The following is a 14599-nucleotide window of genomic DNA, read 5'->3' as shown; positions in this document are numbered from 1 at the left end:
ACTCCATGCTTACAAAATTTCAAGAAGATAAAAGATCAATAACTATATCATCAATCAAATATTTAAATTTCAAGTTTTTGTAGTCTAAAATTATGCATAAAAAATAATTTTATGGATCGAATGATAAATAACATCTGATTGGCAAATTTTGACGTGTTTTAAGAACATAAAGAACATGCAATTCATTGATTAGATTTTCAAAATATGTAACAATGTTAATTCATTTAGTGAGAGTGACTACAACTAAGTTTGTAGCCAATTTCCTTCTCAAAAAAAAAAAAGGTTTGTATCCAATTTTGTTCTTAAACTTTAGTCCCCTTAACAATATATTAGGTCCTTACAAATAAAAAGAAAAAGTCTAAGAAAAATTTTATTTAACTAAACTTTTGAAGAGATGTAGCTTGCAACATTGATAATGAGACTATCATGTAATGAATTCAAAATAAAATAAAAAATTGTAGAAGGAAATTGTAATATTTTATGTATTTGTGTGAGTGTGTTTTTTGTCAATGTATGGAGTTTTCTTTTTATTAGATTTTGTATAATTTAAGTTTGGCGAAACTACACTATCAGTTCCTCAAGTTTATCCTGTGAGCACAATTAGTCCCTTAAGTTTCAAGTAAGTGCTATCAGTCCCTCAGGTTTTAAAGATAAGCACTATTAGTCATTTTAATAGCTGAGAGGGTTGGCCGGAGAGAGGAGGATGAGCACTGGGGCATCAGTGGTTGTGTGGAGGTAGGATGACCCTTGAATTGGCATAATACCAATTAGGAAACGAGCCAGGTAACTGAGTTCATGTGTTTTTGATGTGTTAAGTGTGTTTTATAATATTTTAATAAAAAAAAATAACCACATCACTTAAAAAGATGCCACATCACTATTCTGTTAGCCACACAGACAGTTACACTAACGACAATTAATAAATGACTAATAGTGCTTATTTTTGAAAGTTGAAGGACTAATAGCACTCACTTGAAACTTGAGGGACTAATTGTGCTCATTGGATAAACTTGAAGGACCAACAATGTAGTTTCGTTATTTAAGTTTTTTAATGAGTACCCTCAAAAAAAATTCTGGAGCGGCCACTGGCACAACTAAAGCCAAACCCATCACCGGCTAAATCCACCTTCAACCACCAAACCCAATCACAAGCCAAACCCAAAAATACAAAGAAATTTCACAACAAACCCACCATCTTAAATCCATAAACCAAACTCAAATCAAACCCCAATTTCTTTCTCAAACTCGAAATCAACAGTGGATAAACCAAGAGTCAACGACAAAGGAGGAAGGCTATGGGTACAAACTTGGATGCCTCATGGTGAGGGGGAAAATGAAAAAAGAAAAAGAGGCCACGGTAAATGAACATGAACTATGGACATGACAAAAATATGAATTTATAGTTTTGTCGAGAAGGTCATGTCACCAGAAGAGACGAGGAGAGAGTCAATGTCAAAATTTTGGGTAGTTTGAGGAGTTTTTGTAGGCCTTTTGCTATATTTTTAGCATAAAACTAGTTTAACTAGTCTAAAGGAATTCTCTTATGGCATATGAAACTTTGCATTATATAATAATAATAATAATTCAAACAAGGGAAAGTGGGAAAAATGGCTATGAAGTTTTTTGGGGGTGCTTAGATTTTGCACCCTGAAATTTCATAATTTAAATTTTACCCCCTAAAGTTTAGGGTATTTAGATTTTACACCCTAATGTTTCAAATTTTGGATTTTATCTTCTAAAGTTTAGGAGTGTTTAGACTTTACACCCGAAATTATGAAACTTTACGGTATAAAATTCAAACACCCCAAATTTCAAGGAGTAAAATCCAAACACCGTTAAAATATGGGGGGTAAAATTCAAATTCTAAAACAATCCAAAATGTTAGGAGATAAAATCCAAATTCTGAAACTTCATTGTGTAAAATCTAATCACTCTCAGACTTTAAAAGTGTAATTTGAAATTTACCCAAATTTTTTTAAGAAACGATATGGCTATGAAGTAAAATATATAGTTGCCGAAATAGAGTTATCATTAGAAATTAATGGAGAGGATGGGATTCGACTCTACAGGGTTGGATTAATTATGGTGTGTATTGCCACTTTAATTATCCTATTCAATTATAATTAATGGAGCCCCTAATTGTTATATTTCACCCTCTAGAGGTAAATATACCAGGGTGACCCTCTTTCGCCCAAATTATTTATTTTATGTAATGAAGGATTAACAGTTTTATTGCCTTCTCAAAATATTAATATATATATATATATATATATATATATTGAGACAAATAGAACAGAATCATAGGTTTCGGCTTTTGCTTTTCCTTCTTTCTTTTGAAGTAGAAGTCGTTTCTTTCTAATAAAAAAATTAGAAGTCGTTGAGGACTAGAATTCCACTTAGAGAGACCTTCTAAAATACTTGGAAAGTCAACTAATTAAATTTTTTTTTAAATCCCTTTATAATTTAATTATGTTAAATTTAAACTTTTTTTGTGATCGTTTATTATAAGGTATATATTTACCCCTCTTTTTATATTGTATCCCTCTATGTTTGCAAAATTTCAAAAAAAAAAAAAAAAAGTAAAAAATCAATAGCTTTATTATTAATCAAATATTTATATTTTATATTTTTGTAGTTTTAAATTATACATAAAAATTAAATTTATGAAAAGTAATAAATAGCATTCAATTTGAACAATATTTATATATATATTTTTTTTTAGATTTGAACTCTGGCCCTTACTCTCCACACCCCACAAATACTTATACTTATGGAATGACCATCGAACCAAGGGTGTGCAATGGTAAACAAATTTTGATACTCATGTTAAAAATGTAGTTCAAACAGTTAAAATTTTAAAATATCTAATTATATTAAGCATGCATTTGATTTGGGCATTTTGCCCAATCTTGCGTTCTGTGTTTTGTTTGTGGATTCCATGGGTACTGTTCACAGACGCACAAAAGTTATCCAAACACAAATTTCTAATAAAATTTGGGTCTCACGGCACTATTCACACATTTAAAAATTATTTTGTTATAGTGTTTTCAACAATAAGTTTTCAGTTTTCAGCAAATAAGCGGTATCCAAACATACCCAAAGTTTTTGGTCTTTTCTTTTCTTTTCTTTTTTTTTTTTTGATAAAAGGTCTTTTCACAAATACAATTACTAGACTGAGACCCTGTTTGGTAGTTTAGTTCTAACACACATTTTTACATTTAATTTAAACAATATTACACTTTTTCACTCATATATATATCAAAGTGGTACTACATAGTTGAGTCCGTACTAAACCTGTACTTGTACTCGTCTCTTTCTCTGGTACCTTTTTTTACGACGCAGCCTCCTTCAACTCGACACACAGACAGAGTGAGAAAGATTTTCTGCAACGTTGCCAAAATAGGTATTTACTTGGTTTTTCTTCTTCTTCTTCTTTTCTTTTTTCTTTTTTTTAAGTCAATATTTCATCATCATCTATCATGATTCATGATAACCCAAAAAAATGTTTTTGTCTCCTTCAAGGTTAAAAAAAAAAAAAAAAAAGACTTTTTTATATGAACTTTTCATGTTTAAGGCATCAGGTCTTCTTTCATATTATTGTTGTTCCCTTGAAGCTTTACGGAGAAAAAAGATTTGATTTTTGTGAAACAGTGAACGTTTGTGGGAAAGGTATATGATTAAACGAGTCTTGTTTTGTTTGAGCAGCCAAATTATTTTAGCCCATAAAAGTTTAGTATTTTTTTTTTTTTTTTTTTTAATGATGTTTAGGACCCAACAAAGCCAAAACGATACTCTTTTTTCTGGAGTAAAAAAATTTTTTAAAAAAAAGTATGCTAACGTCTCATTTACAATTTCAATTTACAATATGCATTAATCCATCTAATCTTCTTGTGACAGAATCAATCTTCAATAGAATTTTGTGAATTTTAGTTTCTTTCTATTGGAACAACAATAACAAGTATAATAGTTTTTTTTATAATAATTAAGAATTTTTATATTACATGTTTGAACATCATTCTATTTATTTTCATTGTTATTTTTTTGTTGTATTATTTCATCATCTTGTAACTCTTTTTGATGAATATCTTGTTCATTTGTGAGGTTTACATCTTAAACTTTTCTATATATTTTGATACTGCTAGTAACAAATTTATTAAGAAATTCTACTTGAGTTCACTAACCTTTTATAATTATAATTAACATAAAAATAACAATTCTGAAACCTTTGTTTTAGATAAACTATCAATATTTTGCTGAAGCTTGTACCCTTGTACTTCGTTTTAATTATATTTTCTTTTTGAAAAATTTGATAAAATGACACAGAATCAAGGGTCGAAAATTGATGAGCATAGAGAGACACATGATGGATGAAAAAATTGATATGATGGACCGGATATCCGATTTGCCTGAATTGATCTTGCATCACATCTTGTCCTTCCTACCCCGAAAAGAGGTGTCTAAGACTTGTCTCTTGTCCAAGGAATGGAATTGTGTATGGGCTTCATTTCCCATTTTGGATTTTGATCGAGACGAATTTGTCAAGCCAGATATGTGTTATCCATATGGACATATAGACTTCATGAAGAGTGTGCATAAATCTTTAAGAAGATTTATCGAGCGTGATTTGCAGATGCAGAAATTTAAACTTCACACGACCCTTGTTAACTTCAGGTTGGCCGCATTGGTGGATAAATGGATAGAGTGGGCCTTTGAATATGATTCCAAAGAGGCAAGTCTTCGAGTTCAAACTGTAAATAATTCATTCTATAACTAATGGTGGTAAGTTAGAGCAACCATTTACTTGCAGTGCTGTGAAATTTTATTCCCTACAGAAGTTATGGCTTGAGCAAATTTGTGTGAACGAAGAGATTATCCAAGAGATCATCAGAACTTGCCCTTTTATCAGTGATTTTGGAATTGTGAGATGTCAGGGATTTAAAACTCTCGACATCTCCAAGCTCTCTAAACTAAGTAGGGTTGAGGTGGCTTCTCTTGAGCAAGAAGTTGAGAGTATCAAAGTTGAAGCTGCAAATATTCAACATTTCAGATTTATTAAATCACACCAACGTCTACTGGACATCACTGCATGTCAAAATTTGAAAGAATTATACTAGAGAGATTTGAGCATTACAGACCAGTATCTTAACTTCAATATTTTTCGATTTCCCCACCTTGAAACTTTGCATGTTATTGGCTGCAACATGTTGAAAAGGGTCAAAATTTCTGCACAGAGACTTAGGATGTTAAAAATCAATGCTTGCCAAAAGCTGGAGGAGCTTGAAATTGATAGTCTGAATTTGTCATCGTTCGTATTTTGCAGCTTCGAGGATTCAATTCCTAAGATTTTTTCAAAGAATGCTCCATGCCCTTTTGAACTCACTTTTATAGTTCACTTCAATGACACTCTTTGGTTCAGTTTTTGGCTCCTTCAGTTGAGTGAACTTCTAGAAATGTCAAATCAAAAAAAAGTTTTGAACCTAACAATCACTATATGGGAGGAGGTATGTCTACTAATGCAAGTTCATCGATTTCAACTAGTTATTTCTTTATTGTCTTTATTTTTGTAGTTTCTTCTTTTGTTTTCTGAAACCTTTTTACTTTGCTTGTTTTAAAGGATACATTTAATCTTGAAGATCTTGAAGTATTGAAACGAGTTACACTTACACTTCATCATTTCAACTTGAAGTTATGACGATAGATGTAAGATGCTTGACACTGTCAATGGATTACAGAAGTCTTGTAGAGGGCTTGCTTTCGAGTTTTCGTCCAAAAAAATTGTTATTGCCAAACAGATTGGGATTCCCAGAAGAAGTGAATAAAGGTATGATTTTTTTTTTCTACTAGATTCTAGAGTGCGTCTAATTAATTAGATTTAAGTGGGTTATCATCTGATTTTAAATATGGGGGAAATGTGGTGTCTGATTTTAAAATCCTATCCATCCTGATATCGAACAATTAGGATTCACAACATCATTTGCATTTCAGTCAAATAATAAAGTCAAATATGATCTTCTTTTTTAGTAGAAGGCAATAAGCTATAGACTAGCTAGCAGTGGTTTGGTAGTGCACAAATAGGATGGAACATGTAGATTTTTTTCTTTTTCTTTTTTGGTTAATTCTTTTGTAGTTTGAACCTTTCCTTATTTGCCACAACATGACAAGCCAAAGCCTGAGGATTTGAGAAAATCTAATTATATTTTAAATTAGAGCTTAATTTTGTGTCATGTGTCATATTTTGAGTTTTTTTAATTTTTGTGTCGAATGAGTTAATTGATTGCAAAATCCAAAGAATCCAAAATTAATAACCTTAAGAAAATCAAATCATCATTGTCTATGTCCATTACCCTTTGCCCCCATAATCTTAGAAAACCTCCCAGTTCCTCTCTCTCTCCCAGCATCTTTTGTTCCAGAAACTCTACCCCAAACATTTTCAATTACTAAAGAAAAAGTGACGATAGAGTAAAGCAAACAGAAAGAAAGCGAAAATTAACAAACAGCTTATATACAAGTGTTGATTGACAGTTAAGAGATTGGGAAGTTGGAGAACAACTGAGACGGAGAAAGGCAAACAAATAAATAAAGTGGAATCAAAAAGTGCAAAGATTTTTCTTTCTTTTTTAAATTTGATATTCTTTGGTTTTCCCCGTGCAATTTGGGTAGTTTGTCATTGATTTTCTTTTGATGTTGTCGATATTCTTCTTTCTTCCAATTAATTTTATTTAAACCTATGGCCCCATAATTATTTTTAAAAACAAAACAATTCGAATACATTATTTATTTGTTATTCAATTCGTCTATATTTTACGTTTATTTGGAAATTTCTTAGGCTTTTGATCTATGAGAGTGTGTGTGAGAGAGAGAGAGAGAGAGAGAGAGAGAGAGAGAGAGAGAGAGAATGTTGATGTTTACTGTGTTTGTTGGTGATCAGTAATATCAAGAAAAACATGCCTAAGTCCAAGAACAGAGATTCATCCTATTACTACTCATTTGCTTATGAGTCAAGAGTCAAATTAGATTCTAAATTGACTCCAACACTACTCATTCCTATTTCTTGTTAAGTGCACTTTCAATTATACTACAATTTTGTTATAGTTATATTTACACGGAAATTCAATTATCTAAACCTTATATTAATATATATATATATATATATATATATATAAATGTATAATTCAAGTTTATTAGTATTTTATGTAATACTATAATTGCGTACAATCCGTTACTTGTACATATAGAATGTGCAATTGTGATTGTCCTTAATTTTTTCCATGTACAAGCTAGTATTTGATTATGAAAAGCAATGATGTTGATTAAGAAAATGTCAAATTTGTCTTAAAAAAATTATTCTTTCTATTACTAATTATTTTGTCTCTAATTTACTTGAACTCTAGGTGCTAGATGAGGAGGTAGACTGCTCTTGTTCTTGTCATCGCAAATGTTGGCGACATCATTTTAAAGGTGCAAAGATCAATAGTGTTGCGAGGATTGAAGATAAAAGGCATATTGATCACAGAGCTTTGTTATTTTGGTTGCCCACTCTTCCAATAGATGAAAAGATTCAATTCATCTGGGATTGGGAAATGGAAGGGAGCATTAGAATATGAAGTAATATAGTCTTGTGAAATAAATGCTAGTAAAAATTGGATTACCTGTTTGATCAACACTTATAGGAGATTTTCTTTTTTGAATTGGACTTTTATGTGGTTCAAAATACCCTTAAACCTTAGGTTTAATGGGAAAAAAACTTGAAGATAACCCTGTAAAAATATATTTCTAATTCCATTTAAAATGTCTACAAAATAAGACATTCTTCTACTAATCCATATTTTCAAAACAAACTTATTCAAAATTTATTTTTTTAAAAATAAAAAAAAATAAAAAAAATAAAATAAAAAAAGGAAAATTTCAGTCCACTTTGATATTTTCCTCAAGGCCATGTTTCGATTTTTTTTTTTTTACTTTATCAAGACTCGCCGGTTTCTTTTATTAATTTAAAAAAAAAAAATTATGGCTTTCTTAATTCCTAATCTCATGTACACTAGACCCAAAAAAAAAAAATTGTATATATAAATATGAAATTTGATATTATAACGGTTTTTTTACTAATGGGACCGGCTCCCCTCCCTTCAAAATTCTCAAGTTTTCCCTCTTTCTTATCTAGATGAAGGACATGTGACACTTACGACATCTAAAGGTTAAAAACATGCCACATCAAAACATCATTTATTCCCATTTTACCACTCTTTTAACTCTTTCAGCAACCCACTTTACAAGAAATTATATTGTTATTATGGTGGACCATGTCACATGTCCACTATTCCACTAAAAAACTCACACTTATTTAAAATTACTAGATCAATAGTTAGTTTCTATTTAAAATTATGACATTTTATCATCCTTATTTTTGAAATTTATCTTTTTGAAGTTTTATATTTTGATTTCCATTTGTTTTAAGGATAAAGCTTAGTCTCAGTTTCTTTTTGTTCCTTAGGCTAGAGACATCCTTATTTTTTTAAATTTTCTATTTTGATTTCCTTTTGTTTTAAGAATAAAGCTTAGGCCCAGTTTCTTTTACATTGTTTGTGAGGTTCTCTAATAAAATTCAATAATTTTTTTTTTTTAATAATTAGATAGTTACAATAGAGGAGAATGGATTTAAACTCTAGATGTCATGGAAAAATCAAAATGTGCCAACCAGTTGGACTAAAAGCTCTCAACAATCATTTGGTCGCATTAGCTAACAAATCACGTAATTTTGATAGATAAATAGTGGAGGAAGAGAAGGAAGTGTTATTCGTATTAATTATTTAATTTAATTTAATTTTCCTTATGAGAAGATAATATTTTTTTGTGCAGAATTGGTCAATTTAGCCAAAGCAATGCTACAATTGAGTTAACAAGATTTTACTTTTTATCATTTAGGCTTTAGGCCAACCACTGACGTAACTTTTTAGAAAATGCTAAAACTATAAACTATTTTACAAACTTTTTTATAAACTAATGACATGATTGATGATTAGTGGTAAGTAAAAATTTAATAATGGGTCTAGATGAGGACTAGTAAAAATTTGTTACATCAATAGTGTGAAAATATTATCGTATAGTTTGTATTTGTAACATTACTCCTACATTTTTACCCACCATTAATAGTTTACGAGTTCAAATCTTCTATCGCACTCTTCCTACTCCACTATATACCTACAAATAAAAACATGTCACATGTCTATCTAATTTATTAAATGCTAAATTTATGCATTCTATTATTTTAATTTTCTAAATATGATGGGTTATTTATTTATTTATTTTAGGAAATTGAATAATAAAAAGCATAAATTTAGCATTTAATAAAATAGATAGACATGTGACATGTTTTTATTTGTGAAGTATATAGTGGAGCAAGAAGAGTGGGATGAAAAATTTGAACTCATAATTTAACATCGGGTGTCAATTTTTTTTATGAAATTATTTGTACAGAGACTTATTCTTTTTTTTTTCTTTTTTTTTTTTTTGATATTAAGGATGTCGAGACTTCTTCGAATATCTCACTATTCACTTGGGTAATTATAGGAGAATCCCTAGGGGGTAGGCCCGAGATATTGACAAAAGGTTTCAAATTCAGGATCTCATAAATATCATAAGACTTTATGAATCATTAAGCCAACCCCTTGAAGTTATAGACTTATTTCATTCAACCAATATGGTGCATAGCTAATCTAATTAATATCTAATTATATCATATATTATATATATTATAATATTATAAGTTCGATTCCCAGAACTTGAGATTGCATGTAATCATCACATGCCTTTTGACAATGACATGTGTCGAAACTTCTATATTCTAGCTAACAATTACATTAGAACATCTGTTGCTAGCTAACAATTTCTCATCAGTTTGTCATCAATAATGCGCTAAATGAAGCAACAATCATCATTACAGGCAGTAAAATGTATCAAGTTCACAGACAGTAAAATTTATCAAGTTAAGAATACCAAAGTTGATCCCACTGAAAGGCACATCCTCTGCCACATTCCCTGCTCTGGTTTAAGCCTTATCTATCTCAGCAAGGCGTTTTTGTTTGGCCTCATTCTCAATCTGCCTTTGGTACTCCAAATGCCTTGCAAGCATTCTTCGATGCTCCTCAACCCTACACTCTTCCTCAGCCTTACTTGTAAGTTCCCTTTCCTCTTGCTCTAATTCATCAGGGGTTACAGGACCAACAACCTCAGGATTAAGAGGATGATCTTTGCCATGTGCAGCTGGTACCGAACTGAAGCAGAACACAAGTGAAAAGACATTGAACTTAGTTTAAGCCTAGAGATTGGTATGACATATTGGCACAAATTTAGATAATTTACATGCATATTTGCCAACCAAAAAAAAAAAAAAAACAAAACAAAACAAAACAAGAGGGTTCCAGAACCAAGTATAATAGAATGAATAAAATAAAGACTGACGTTTGTTCCTGTTGATCCTCACTACCACCAGTTGCCTGAAATAAGGGAATTGCATATTATTAGGGAATTACTTTGCATGACAGACTCTACATAAGATAACCAAATCACAATAAAAGGAAACAGAACAATAACTAGTGGCAGTAATTAAGACCTGAAATTCCTTAGCCTTTCTGTGATCCTTTTTCTTCTTTTTATTTTTTGATTTCCCCTGTCCTTGTCTTGCATCAACTCCTCCTCTTCCAGTGTTGTTCTTGGCATTAAGATTAAGCTCTGATAACAACACTTCTATTTCAGCATTAGACTTTTCTGTAGCATATTTGTCAACCATATCTTCTAGTTGTGCCTATAGAGGAGAGGATTATCCGAAAAACATTAAATCATAAGCCAACAAGAAGGTAACAAAAAACATTCAATAGAACAGTCCAGAGGATCAAACACAAACCCGCATGAATGTCTTTAACAATGGCACCACAATTGATCTATAGTCATAAGAAGTTACCATCTTAAGTTTATTCCATGTCTGCTGCATGGCAGCATTAGTAGCCAGGATTGTAGCATCGGATTTGAAACACTGCAAACATTACACATAACAGTATCTCATTAATTAGTTAAATTTCAGAATGGCTCCCTCTTTAGAAGGGACATGGGAGGACAGATTTAAGAGTAAAAACTATCATTTCACATTTTCATAGTATTTCATCTGAGTTTGGAAACATCTAAAATTTGGTACCATACCTTCCCACCCATCTGATCAATGTGCATCTGGAATAACATTTTTATGTCATTGTCAGCTTGTGCTTTTTTCAAAATACTCTCTATGATATCCAACTCCAGGCTACCCATCTCATCAATACTTTTCTCCTTCTCAATATCTTTTTGCCGCTTTAACAAGAGTGACCTGAAACTCTGTTGATTGCCAGAAATCTCTTTTCTTCTCTTATCTTCTTCCATACATATTCCCTCCATATCCAGCCATAGCTTCTCGTGTCTCAAATACTTGCATTTCGTCTCACACATATTCTGCAGCCGGTGAAATTCAGACTCAATGATCTTGAAAAGTTCCATTCCTAGACTTTTGCTAGCTTCTCTATATTTTTCCCACTCCTTCAATTTCTCCCCAATAGGTTCACCACCAGTGAATAACCACTGAACAATATTATCTCTATATTCCTGTCCAACACTCTTGATATCATCAACACTTCTAGAAGCTAGTTCATTAGTTTCATCAAGCAGCGGAATTAGATGAGACAAGTCATCGTCTCTGAAGACGATACTCTCATGAGGAATAGTAAGACCACGTCTAGCTTTGTCCCTATGGCAACTGGTGTAGAGACCTTGTAATCCACAAGAAATCCCGAGTTCTTCTATCAAGAATTCTTGGACACTTTCAAGCTCCGGTTCATCAAGAAACCAAACTGAGACCAGCGTTGTCTTCATCCAACGCTGATTAAGCAGCATTTCTGGGATTTGGTTCTTCAGCATTTCCAATATCAAGTCCAGCAGCATATAGAAATGACTCGGAGCAAAACACTCAATCTCTATAAACAATTGCAAAAGAACCCAAATGCTCTTGATTAACATGCCGCGGTTGGTATCATTGCAATGAGGTAAGTTCTCCAACTTCAAATCTTGTGACTTGCCTTCATCTTGGCCTTTATTTCCAGAGTCATTTCTTGACAAATCTTCAATCAATTTTGCAGCGGCAACCACGTTCACTGGACTCCAATCACCGATTTCAATTTCCGAAATTGGTACAGTTTTCGGCACAACAGACTGTAACTCCTCTGACAAAGTCCCTAAATGGGCACTTTTTATATGCTCTAAATTCAATTCTTCATCTGAAAACCTCTGGCCACAACAACAACACGTTGAAAACTTCCAACTCTTCGTCTCCTTCGCGTACTCCACAGCCTCTGCCAACACCACTTTTGCCTTCACCCCCATCGATTTATTCTTATGGCAGAATTTTTCAATCTTGACACTCAGAAAATCCTTCTTTGCCTCCAAGCTCATCACGTTGTTCCAATAATCCCTGGCACGTGTTATCATGTCGATATTGGACAAGACTTTCTTGAGTTGTCTTGTTGAAGTAGACGGTGTGTTGGAATGGGCCGTGTGTGGCTTGAATTGCCACAAGCCCACATCCTCATTGCCTAAGTCGGTCACTATTTGACCAACTCCTATTTGGAATAGTAACCCACAACTTTAGCCGACTTTGACATATATATATATATATATTATATTTATAGTGTAGCTGTGAGAGATTCAAGACAAATTCCAATTAACCTAGTGAGCAAGCCGCATGAGAGAAAATAGAGAAAAGAGAGGCAGTCAGCTTCTATTCTTATTTTTTTTATGTGAGAGAGTGCTAGGGTGTAATTGGGATTTGGGTTTCTTGAGAGTGTTCTTGTGCACTATTGTATTTTCCCTGATAATAGTGAAATCCCTGCAACTCCGTGGACGTAGGCAAATTGCCGAACCACGTAAATATTGTCTTGTGCGTGTGATTATTTTCTTTGACGTGTGTTTTCTCTATTTGTTTTGTTTCTCACAGGTTAGGAATTTTTGGTTAAATTCCCTACAACTGGTATCAGAGCCTAGGGTTAGGTTTGAGTGGGAACAATGGCAGAGGAAGCAGGAAAGGCGTCTGGAATAGAAAAGTTTGATGGCACAGACTTCGCGTATTGGAGGATGCAGATTGAAGATTATCTCTATGGGAGGAAATTGCATCTGCCTCTTTTGGGGACAAAACCTGAGGCTATGAAGGCTGAGGAATGGGCTCTTCTTGACAGACAGGTATTGGGAGTTATTAGGTTAACTCTGTCTAGGTCTGTTGCACACAATGTTGTAAAGGAGAAGACCACAGCAGATCTGATGAAGGCTTTGTCTGGTATGTATGAAAAGCCGTCAGCAAACAATAAAGTGCACTTGATGAAGAAACTGTTCAATCTGAAGATGGCAGAGAATGCATCAGTAGCACAACATCTGAATGAATTTAACACTATCACAAATCAATTGTCGTCTGTAGAAATTGATTTTGATGATGAGATTCGTGCTTTGATCGTCTTGGCTTCTTTGCCAAACAGTTGGGAGGCAATGAGGATGGCAGTAAGCAATTCTACAGGAAAAGAAAAGCTCAAGTACAATGATATACGAGATTTAATTCTGGCTGAGGAGATTCGCCGAAGAGATGCAGGCGAAACCTCAGGATCTGGTTCTGCTCTAAACCTTGAGACAAGAGGCAGAGGTAATAACAGAAATTCAAATCGGGGCAGATCAAAATCCAGAAATTCTAATCGGAACAGAAGTAAATCTAGATCAGGCCAACAAGTACAATGCTGGAATTGTGGGAAAACAGGTCACTTTAGGAATCAATGCAAAAGTCCTAAGAAGAAGAATGAAGATGATTCTGCTAATGCTGTAACAGAAGAGGTACAGGATGCATTACTTCTTGCAGTAGACAGTCCACTTGATGATTGGGTCTTGGATTCAGGAGCTTCGTTTCATACCACTCCACACCGAGAAATCATACAGAATTATGTTGCAGGTGATTTTGGTAAGGTGTATTTGGCTGATGGTTCAGCCTTGGATGTTGTGGGTATGGGAGATGTTCGAATATTGTTGCCCAATGGGTCTGTTTGGTTACTGGAGAAGATTCGACATATTCCTGACCTGAGGAGGAATCTGATTTCTGTTGGACAACTTGATGATGAAGGACATGCAATACTATTTGTTGGTGGTACTTGGAAGGTTACAAAGGGAGCTAGGGTATTGGCTCGTGGAAAGAAGACTGGTACTCTGTACATGACCTCAAGTCCAAGAGACACAATTGCAGTTGCTGATGCAAGTATTGATACAAGCCTATGGCACCGCAGACTTGGTCATATGAGTGAGAAAGGGATGAAGATGCTGCTGTCAAAAGGAAAACTACCAGAATTGAAGTCCATTGATTTTGACATGTGTGAAAGTTGCATCTTAGGAAAGCAGAAAAAGGTGAGCTTCTTGAAAACTGGCAGGACACCGAAGGCTGAAAAATTGGAGTTAGTACACACTGATTTGTGGGGGCCTTCTCCGGTTGCATCCCTTGGAGGTTCAAGGTACTACATCACTTTTATTGATGACTCAAGCAGAAAGGTATGGG

General features: G+C 33.3%; 2 protein-coding genes across 2 annotated transcripts; one reads left to right on the top strand and one right to left on the bottom strand.

Moving 5' to 3' along the window:
- Nucleotides 1-4363: 4363 nt before the first annotated feature.
- LOC115990040 (putative F-box/FBD/LRR-repeat protein At3g59240) lies at nt 4364-5114 on the top strand. Its single transcript, XM_031113900.1, has 2 exons — nt 4364-4750; nt 4833-5114. The coding sequence occupies exons 1-2, from the start codon at nt 4364-4366 to the stop codon at nt 5112-5114; spliced, it is 669 nt and encodes a 222-aa protein (XP_030969760.1).
- Nucleotides 5115-11154: 6040 nt separating this feature from the next.
- On the bottom strand, nt 11155-12507 carry LOC115990039. Its single transcript, XM_031113899.1, has one exon. The coding sequence runs from the start codon at nt 12505-12507 to the stop codon at nt 11155-11157; it is 1353 nt and encodes a 450-aa protein (XP_030969759.1).
- Nucleotides 12508-14599: the final 2092 nt, after the last annotated feature.

This window comes from Quercus lobata, chromosome 5 (genome assembly GCF_001633185.2).
Source record: "Quercus lobata isolate SW786 chromosome 5, ValleyOak3.0 Primary Assembly, whole genome shotgun sequence".
Taxonomy (NCBI): domain Eukaryota; kingdom Viridiplantae; phylum Streptophyta; class Magnoliopsida; order Fagales; family Fagaceae; genus Quercus; species Quercus lobata.
The sequence above is the reverse complement of the archived record's forward strand: the minus strand, read 5'-3'. Positions and strand labels throughout refer to the sequence as shown.

Excerpts from the sequence above, each read along its gene's own strand:
- LOC115990039 (XM_031113899.1), bottom strand. The coding sequence starts at position 12,507 with ATGATAACACGTGCCAGGGATTATTGGAACAACGTGATGAGCTTGGAG.
- LOC115990040 (XM_031113900.1), top strand. The coding sequence starts at position 4,364 with ATGGATGAAAAAATTGATATGATGGACCGGATATCCGATTTGCCTGAA. Across the intron at positions 4,751-4,832 it reads CAAGTCTTCGAGTTCAAACT|AAGTTATGGCTTGAGCAAAT; the intron begins GTAAATAATTCA and ends TATTCCCTACAG.